This window comes from Grammomys surdaster, unplaced genomic scaffold (genome assembly GCF_004785775.1).
Source record: "Grammomys surdaster isolate TR1022 unplaced genomic scaffold, NIH_TR_1.0 97, whole genome shotgun sequence".
Classification (NCBI taxonomy): domain Eukaryota; kingdom Metazoa; phylum Chordata; class Mammalia; order Rodentia; family Muridae; genus Grammomys; species Grammomys surdaster.
This window is the reverse complement of record NW_021604576.1, coordinates 11,397,212-11,407,182: the sequence shown is the minus strand read 5'-3', so window position 1 is coordinate 11,407,182 and position 9,971 is coordinate 11,397,212. Positions and strand designations below refer to the sequence as shown.

At 37.9% G+C, this 9,971-nt stretch overlaps 1 protein-coding gene across 1 annotated transcript in view; it reads left to right on the top strand.

Moving 5' to 3' along the window:
- The first annotated feature begins 998 nt into the window (after positions 1–998).
- Positions 999–9,971, top strand: part of Ufl1 (UFM1 specific ligase 1) — a 29,980-nt gene continuing 21,007 nt past the window's right edge. Inside the window, exons 1-6 of the mRNA XM_028781083.1 lie at positions 999–1,139; positions 2,043–2,188; positions 3,317–3,345; positions 3,974–4,071; positions 4,578–4,692; positions 6,869–6,999. Of these exons, the coding sequence (XP_028636916.1) occupies positions 1,063–1,139; positions 2,043–2,188; positions 3,317–3,345; positions 3,974–4,071; positions 4,578–4,692; positions 6,869–6,999 (596 nt within the window). The 5' untranslated portion in view covers positions 999–1,062. The remainder of the gene's footprint in view (positions 1,140–2,042; positions 2,189–3,316; positions 3,346–3,973; positions 4,072–4,577; positions 4,693–6,868; positions 7,000–9,971) is intronic.

Below are 9,971 nucleotides of genomic sequence, written 5' to 3'. Positions count from 1 at the left end.
GTCAAAAGTGAAGCCTCCCCCCTCACTGAAAGCACTGAAAATGATGGGTGGGAAGATGCTTGATGGTTAAAGTGCTCTCTGTGTAAGCATACAGACTTGATTTCAGAGCCCAAGCTCATCTTGAAACCTGGGTATAATGATCAACCTGCCTGGGAGGTGAAGCCAGGAGGATCCTCGGGGCTTGCTGATCAGTAAACCTACTTGAAAAGAGGCTGGCCTACCTTACTGAGAGACCCTGCTTCAAAGGATAAGGTGGAGAGCATAAAGAAAGCCAAGCTTTACTACGGAGTTTTCCTCATTTTAATCAAAGATAGGCACTTTAGAGGACAAATGGATTTATCTACTGGACGTGTTATATAGGCTAATATATTTACATGGGAAAGAAGTAAAATATTCTTTACTAAGTACAATCAGGCTTCTGATTTCCCCACTGATTAAGATGGAAAAATGGTGTGTGTAAATAAACAACAGCAGCAGTTATCTTGTCTAAGAAGTACAATGCAATTGCCTTCCCCCGTTTTACTCCCAGCAATGGTCATTCCTTTGTCTGAGTAAAATAATAATAAATAATAATAATATGCTCTAGAACACATGAGCTCCACGGCGTTTTTCAATAAAATAGATTCATTTTGGAAAAACAAAACTCAAACTGATGCAGTAGTGTGGATCAAGTTTCTCTAAAACAGACTTCTTTCTTGGCTCAAGTAAAAGCCCCATTTACTATTCGAAGTGGATTAGTTACGGTTTGTAATACTCCGACAAAAGAAATGAATCTCGTCCTCCCAGTAAGGCCGGAAGATCATTTGATGGTTGCTGGATAGAAACAGGAATCTTGCAAAAAGAAGGATTACAGAGTCACCTTTAGCTGGGCTTTCTAGCACTTTGTAAAGCCGCTTCCCGCAGGCCACGCCCAACTGAGGGCGGAGAGCTACGCAGTTGCGTTTGTCTTCGCGAGTTTCCTCGACGCAGGCCTCTTGGCCCTCTGAGCGGCCCGTCCCTGGGTGCCTGCGGCCGGCTAAAGGCTGACGTGTCTGCCGTTTCCAGGTGTCGAGAGGAGCAGTGATGGCGGATGCCTGGGAGGAGATCCGGCGGCTGGCGGCTGACTTCCAGCGAGCGCAGTTTGCAGAGTCCACGCAAAGGTGCTGGTTCCCTGCGGTGTGGAGCCGGCTTAGGCCCGGGACGCTCCCTCGTTCCCACACTGCCTGCCGGGTCTCGGTGGGAACCCGGAGCCCGTCTGCCGCAGCTGTCGGTAGAGGCGCTCGCTGCCCGGCCTAGAGCGAGCTAGCAGAGACCCCAGTGCTGCGCGCAGCAAGTAGTCTGCCCCTCCTCTAAATCCTTTATACCTGCGGCCTCTGTTCTAAGCCAGACCCACACGCCATCTGTCATTTTTAGGGACTCCTGGACATTGAGTTTTCTACACACCAGGAACCTTTTGCGGGAGTGGCCAAAATACCCCGACTCTGCGTCCGTGATTACAGATCCCGTACATGAGGCCAATAGACTTTTTCTCCCTGTAAACGAGTTCTTGTAGTATTTATTTCTCCTGGACCTAAAAACACTAGTCCGTTGATGCTGCTCTATAACATGGAGAGCTACAGACATACATACACTCTCACAACAAACAAACAACAACAAAACCCAAGAAAACAAAGTCTAGTGCAAGATAACTGAGTAGCTAACAGTAATAACTATAGTTTTGCTAAGTCAGATGTCCTGTGTGTACACCAACTGTACCAGCAAGGCCAGCATACTGTGATTTTTAAGAAAAGTTTGTTTTCAGCTGAAAATTTTGATATTTGAAGGCAGAACTTGAAGAGATCATCTTTAGAACCATAATACAGTGACTTGTGTGAATTAAGTAAATAATTCAAGGGACTATAAACTTGCTTTCCCTCTCCAGTTTTCTTTTTAAATTACTCAACCATACCATTATACTAATAAAGGATAGATTTTTGTAATGTAGAAGTTACTCAAAATTTTGCTTTCAAATACTTTTTTGTGAAACGTATCAAGTACCCTCTTAAACTTCTGACTTCTCACAGGTTGTCAGAGCGGAACTGCATTGAGATTGTGAATAAATTGATCTCTCAGAAACAGCTGGAAGTAGTCCATACACTTGATGGCAAGGAATATATCACTCCAGCCCAGATCAGTAAAGAAATGAGAGATGAGCTTCATGTCCGAGGTGGTAAGTAATTCGTCAGTGTTCTGCCTTTGTCTTCACCAGATGTTTGACGGAAACACATTAAAATCATATGTAAATAGTTACGTGGAGATTATAGGTCATTCTCCTCAATTGCTCTGTTTTCTTTCCCATTCGTGTTGGGCATCATACCCAGGGCACATACTAGGCAAATACTCCCACTGAGCTGTAACCCTTCTTAACCGATAACTTGATAATAAGCCTTCATAGGATCATTCAGTCAACCTTTGTATGTTCATATGAACATAATCTTACAGGTTCATGCAAACATGATCTTAACTATTGCCACTTAACAAATACCATGTTTTTGTTGTATTGAATTAAATGTACTACATATATAGGGGATATATATATATATATATATAAAACTTCGTGACCCAGGGGTGATTACCTAGCTGCCAGTGATCAGGAACTTAATTATAAGGGAGGAATAAAGATTTCATACGATTTTAAAATCTCCCTTATTAAAGCTGGATTATTAATTAAAAACAAAACAAAAACCCGTAAATTGATGTTCTATGGCCTGAGGCTGACGCATCATATTATGAAGTGCAGTTAGCACCATCAAATATAAAATAGTTTTGCCTTATATTTTTGAAATTTGAGCAATGCGTTAAGCAGATTGAGTGCAGTTTGATTTAAACAGAAACAGCTTGTTACTAGATACAACTTGGGTATAGCCTTAGTGTTTTGTTTCTTTCTGAAGTAGTGCTAATAAAATGTGAGTTGTGATTTGCAATATTTGCAATATTTAACAGATTCTCTTGTGCTGATAGACATGCTTTTCAAGTTCATCTTAATTTAGTTGTAGTATTTCCTTTGGTCATTTTAGCTAAACTGACTTGTGAGAATTGAATTCCTCCCATAGGTTTCTCCACATTGTGTCCATGGATGTTCATAATGTGTCTGATGTGATAAAAAAAACACCTTTGAAAACAGTGTTGCCTGTGGCTTTAACCATGTAGACTGGTCGGCTAGTAATCCGCATCTAAATCCATCAGTTATTGAGATCCTATACCCTTTGTAGGACTTAAAATAATCAACACTATCTGTTAGATTTGAAGCTGTTGGGCTGCACTTTCATGTAATTTAAATTCTCTCTTTTGTTCAAAGGTCGAGTAAATATTGTCGACTTACAACAGGTAAATTTGTAAAACTTTTGCTTTGATTTCTTAAAGCTTTCTTAATTTATAAATACTATGAATTTGTTGAGTACCTTTATACATGTCTTAGTTAGGGTTTCCATTGCTGAGAAGAGACACCATGACCAAGGCAACTCTTATAAGGGTCAGTGTTTAATTGGAGCTGGTTTACAGGTTCAGAAGCTCAGGCACAGTCCACTATCATCATGGTGGGAGGCATGGCACTGCCCAGGCAGGCATGGTACTAGAGGAGCTGAGAGTTCTACATCTTTGATCTGAAGGCAAACAGGAAAAGACACACACACACACACACACACACACACACACACACACACACTCACACAGATTGTTTTACTCTGTGGCCCTGTCCCTCCTGGTCTAGAGCTAGCTGTGACCTTGAAGTTATAGTTGTTCTTTTGCATGTTGGGATTATAGATGTTTGCCATGATACTCAGCTACTGATATTTTAAAGCAATTTCAAATTTATCTAAAGGATGTATAAATAATATATATTATATATATAAAAGTATACTTTTTAATATATATAAAAGTGTACTTTTTAATCTCAATGTGTGATCTCAGATTTCAAAACTAGCGGAAACTTTTTATAATTTCTGTGTAATTCTAGGTTATCAATGTGGACCTGACTCATATTGAAAATAGAGTCAGTGACATTATTAAGTCAGAGAAGCATGTGCAAATAGTACTGGGACAGCTGATAGATGAGTAAGTATTTTGAGGTGCTTTCTTTCCTTCTTTCAGATAGTTTAGGCCAGACATGGCCAGCTAGGCTTTTTGTTCAGAGATCATGTAATGGAGACATTCATTATAAAAACCATTCTATTTTAAAAGTAAGTACTAATTATGGGGAATACGTATTCATAAGCAATATAAATTTTGATCTTTTTCCTATTAAAGCAATAAAAATTTAACCTTTTATTTATTGTGAACTAATTAAACTCAAAGCAACTATGTTCTAAAAGTAATGTGAAATGACTATAAAATTTCTATTGGCAAAAGAAAAACCTGCTGTTTGGTTGACCTTACATTTAATTATATCCATAAGCAAAAACTAAGGTTAGAATCTACTCCAGGAGCAATGCTCACTCAAATCCATTACATGGGCGCCTATGATACTACAGCAGAAAAGCGTGAAAGGGGAAGATTCAGAAGGAGAACATGTTTAATTTAAAAACAAACAAAAAACAAAGCTTTTTTTCCCCCAATATTAGGAACTATCTGGATCGGTTATCAGAAGAGGTGAATGATAAATTGCAAGAAAGTGGTCAAGTAACTGTCTCAGAACTATGTAAAACCTATGACCTTCCTGGGGATTTTCTGACACAGGTACTGTTTTTTCTTAATAATGTAAAGAATTTTAAAGAATCTGAGTAGGAGTCAGCATCAGGTTGTTTTGTGTAAGGTCCAAGTGGATATGACTCAGAGCCATGGGTTTTGGGGGTATAACCTATTTGATGGCTCTGAAGAGACTGTTCAAAATGCTGACAGTTATCCCAAGCCCCAGGCTACCAGATTCCTACAAAGAGGGTAAGTTCTAAGACTGTCTTGATGCCACGGAAGCTCAAGTGCCACGAGTGTGTGGATTTGCTTAGTACTTATGATATCTGCTGTTTGTAACCTAGCCAGGATATATACAACAATGGTATAACTGATAAGTATAGGAACGTAGAGGGTGTAAAGATTAGGGATGCTGCTCAATGTTTTGCAATGTAAACACCTTCAGCAAAGAGTTTTCTTATCAAAGTGTCAGTAGTACCATTTTTTGCTGCCATATTTTTCCTCATCTGAGCTGTGGCTATGTCACGAGAACAAAGAATCCCACATATTCTCTCACTTAGGAATTTATCCTGATACTAAATTCCGATATCATGACTGTAGTGTAATAACAGTGTTACCTGAAAACTGAAGCTATATGTCGTCTGTGTTTTTAAAGTAGTTTTTTATTTCGCAGTCATAGATATTCATGTGTAGTGGGAAACCTATAGGCTTTAGTGTCACACACACCTGGATTTGAATCCTATCAATGTGACTTCCTAGTTACCTGACATTAAGAAAGGTGTTTCATCTGTATGTTGTTTCCAGTGCTATATTTTCTGAGAAGGAATAACTATTGCATAAGCATCAACGGGATACCTAATGAAATGTTAGCCCAAGGGCAGCACTCTAGGAGAAGTAGTTGGTTTTTAAAACAGCCAAATCTCATTCTAACTACTGTCTTAGTTATTATTCTATTGCTGTGAATAGACCCCATGACCAAAGCAACTCTTATAAAAGAAAAGCATTTAGTTGGGGGCTTACTTACAGTTTCAGAGAATTAGTCCATTGTCATCACGGCAGCAGGCAGGCAGGCAGGCATGGGACTGAGAGCTTTCTTGATTATCCACAGGTAGGCAGTCAAAGAGAGAGAGACATTGGCTTGGCTTGGGCTTTTGAAATCTCAAAGCCTACCCAGAGTAACATACCTCCTCCAACAAGGCCATACATCTTGATTCTTCCCAAACAGTCCTTTAACGGGGACCAAGCATTCAAACACAGGAGCCTGTGGGGGGCCGTTCTCATTCAAACAACCACAACTATCTTTCACCTTAAGGAAATCTAACTTTAGAAAGATACCAAACCATAATTACATGAGACCAATGTGTAGTATAGATTTATTCATTCACCTATATTAATAGAATTAGCTTTCTTGGTGGTATTTAAAACACAATTTAGAAAATATAAATGTCTTATAAAGCATTTAAGGATTTAAATCGTATTTAACCTGAGTAACTATAAGTCATAGAAAGTCAAGCTTAAAAAAAAATAAGGCTTATACCAAATGATTTCTTCTGTAAGATACTTAAGGGTTACTAGTTCTAGTTTCTGAATATCACAAATGTGTTCCTCAAAGCTTATTACATTTTTCTTTGTTGTAAATCTATCAAACCAACTTGAATACATCTGCTTTGAGTCAGGGAGGGGACCATGAAATGTGTTCAGACCTATTTCACATGCACTTTTTCAGATGTCATATAGCTGAGAAGAAAGAAATACTATCTCAAATTTGAAAGCCAGATAATCTAAACCAGCTTAAAGGGGGAAAAATCTTGTTACTCTTAGAGAATATCATTTTTCAGGACTTGTTTCCCTAAGTTGCAAAATCGTGGAATAACATTTATTCCTATAGTATCTAAAGGTTCAAATAGAATCCTTTCTAAGACTAATCAATCATTTTCATTTTCCTTTAGAAATACATTTTATAAGCAAGGGGCTATTATTGTGGTTAAACCTTTATGAATTAGCTAATAATAATTATTATTATAGCTAATCCTTTAATAATTTGGTATGTTTCTTGACTCTGCTCTGAGACAGTGAAGCTTTCTGGATCATTTTAGTTTAGTTTCCATATAATTTGTGCAGTTGAAATTTGTCACAACACATAGCATGAGTTGAGTAGGATTATACAAATGCACATTTTAATTTTGTTGTTTCAAATTAATAACAGATGACCTCTTATTCCCAGGCATTAACTCAGCGACTTGGCCGGATTATCAATGGCCATCTTGACCTTGATAACAAAGGAGTGATTTTCACTGAGGCCTTTGTGGCTCGCCATAAAGCACGCATCCGTGGACTCTTCAGTGCTATTACCCGGTAAACCTTTCCAAGTGTATATAGAAACTTACACACTTATTTGACACGATTTGCGTTTTTTCCTAGCAGCTGAATCTTTTTGAAGCAAAGTCTTTTTGAGCATCCCAGTTAATTAAACAGGTAGAAGGAGAGCTTCTCTGGAATGGGACTATAAAGCCTCCAGAGTTCCAAACCTCAGCCTGTGTCCACACATTACCCTCCTTTCCCTGTTGCTACAGCTTTTGTCCTGTTCAGAAAGCAGTTTAAAATCTGATGCTGACATCACTACATACAAATCACCCTGAGATCATGGAAAGGCCATGTAGCTATTAAAATAAAAGTTTGAGTCCACTGTTATGTTACACAGTAGCCATGTGATGTGGGGCAGATAAGGCAAAAGCCTAGCTTACTTGGAGTTTAGATGGCACTGGTTTTAGGATTCTTTGTACTGAGAGTCCATAGTGTTAAGGAATAGCAGCATTACATTAGACAAGGACATTTCAAAACTAAGTCTGTAGCCTGTTTAGATTTATTTAAATATAGAATTCAGAAAGCCTACATTTTTAATTATCTCCTCACCTTCGCATTAGATTCTGTCGAGTGGCTTTGTGTTCTATCAGAGTTTGAGATGTCCAGTTTTTCATTTCAAACAACTCTCTGGATGTCATATTCCACTCCATTTAGTATCTGTGCATTTTTTTAAGACCGGTGTCTACATTCACTGTTCGTTTTCTTACCCTATATCCCTTCTCAAGCCACTAGTCTGCTTTCTACCGCTTACAGTGTCAGTATCACTGATCTAATGTCTATTATCTATTCTTGTTGTACTTGTCTTTCCGTCAGTGTTTAACTGCACGCACTTCTTTTAGATAGGGAAGTTGTAGTCATTTAACAGCAGGGTGCATTTATTGAATACTGAACACATACAGCACAAGAGGAGAACTGAATGGTTTGGAGAGGAAACTTATAGTCTAGTGGAACAAATTTCTTTCCTTTTTTGTTCTTAAATAATTTGGAATTTGTAGATTAGAGAGTTTTTCTCTGACCAGTATCGAAATTGCTCAAATTTTACCACAAGTAATTTCATCTGTTTCCCACAGAAAGAGCATTATCCTATACAATATAATATAGAACTCATGGTCAGAAAATTGACATTGATACATACACTCATCTAGTCTTTGGATCCACTCTGATATGCAGATTGCTTCAGCACTGCCCTTTCTAGCCGCTTCAGGTTCAGTTCAGAATCATGTATTTCATTGATTGGTTACAAGGTTTTGATCACCTTTAGTCTGGAACACTTGTTTAGTCTTTCTCTGACTTTCTTAATATCAATATTTTAAAGGTCACAGATCAGGTATTCTTTAAAATGTTAACTTCTCTTGTCTGCTCTCTGCTTGATGGTGCATGTGAGTGTCAATGTTTACATTGGCCATTATTGGCAGGAATACACAGAAGGGATACTTTATTCTTCTAATTAAATCTTAGCAGATAATATACAATTAGATTTTTTCAATTACTGATGAATATGTTATATTTACTTAACAGATATATCTGATAAAATTCTTATAAAGCTGGTTGCTTTCCTTTGGAAAAAAAAAACGACAAATAGTCATGTGCAGGGATGAAACTTTAGGACCATGTGTCCCATTTGGTCTGAGACTTACAGTTTGTTTGTTTATTTGTTTTTTATCATTGGGGACTTAGTTTTTCCTAAATTTGTTATTTGGCTTTAGGTTGTTATAAATTACATTTTCAGATCACCATTAGTTTTACTGGAAGATGGCTCTCAGGCTGGCTTTGACCTTCTGACCCCGTCATTCCTCTGTTCCAGATACAACAAAATGTTTAGGTTCAGTTCATAGTTCCCTGTCTAGCCATTTCTCCAAGCTGCCTGATTCCTCTTTTGAAGCACATCTGGGTACTTTGATGCTTCTCACACTATTTGATTCTACTTTTGGTAAAGAAGGAGAGGATGCACTGACACAGATATGTGCATATTATATGTATTTAATTGTAAACATATATAGCAAAACCATGTATTGAAACTGATAGTTCCAATTCAAACAAATACTAAGCTTCACTTCACTCTTACATTCTTTTTCTTTGTTTTTTCTCATTTCCTGTATTTTTAGTTCTCTTCTTCAACCATGGGAGACTGAGCATTTATTGCCATAACATGTTTATTTATCTCATTAACTCCCATTATGTACCTAACTGGTTGCTGCTATAGTTTCTCCCATGTACTCTCTCCTCCTTGGCTTCTCACCACCCACATGCAGTCTCCCTCCAAACACAAGGAAGTGTTGGTTTTTAGGGGGAGCAGAACTGGGAAGTTGAGTGGTAGAGATAGAGAGGGACAGGTTTGAAACTTTTGTGCTCTTTGAATTTCTCATTTAGTCAAAAACTAAAACTACTTTTCTGTTAACATAGTTGCCCTTTTTATTTTGTTGATTACTATAGCAAGTGTAAATTTTATCATGATCAGAGTTTTGTTTTCTCTCATAGTAGCCCTGTGCTGCTATGTAGAGATACTGTCAAATTACAGAGTAAAGCTTATTCTGAACTGAAAAGATATTGCTGAGATCAGTGGCTTCCAGATAGTGCATTCAGTTGACTCTATGTGTATGATAGCTGGAAACAAAGCAACCACCTTCCTCTTCTGGTCTGAAGCCATGTGCATCCACAAGGTTATATGGGCAGCTGTTACATGTACCTAAAGGATCAGGAAGTAAATACTAAGATAAGTGGGACATGCAGGTACATCAGACCTCGTTCTGTTCCCAACTGAAATAAAAATTCACCAAACAAAAATCTTAGAAATTTAGTACATTTGTTGAATACGCACAATTAGTAATACCTCAGAGTTCCAAGGTGGAGTCTTTTATGGTGGAGTCCTTTAAGGTGGAGTCCTTTAAGGTAGTGTATTATGTTTTCTTAGCAGGAGGAGAAAATATCCACAGAATAACATGTAAAAAGATTGTGATAATTAC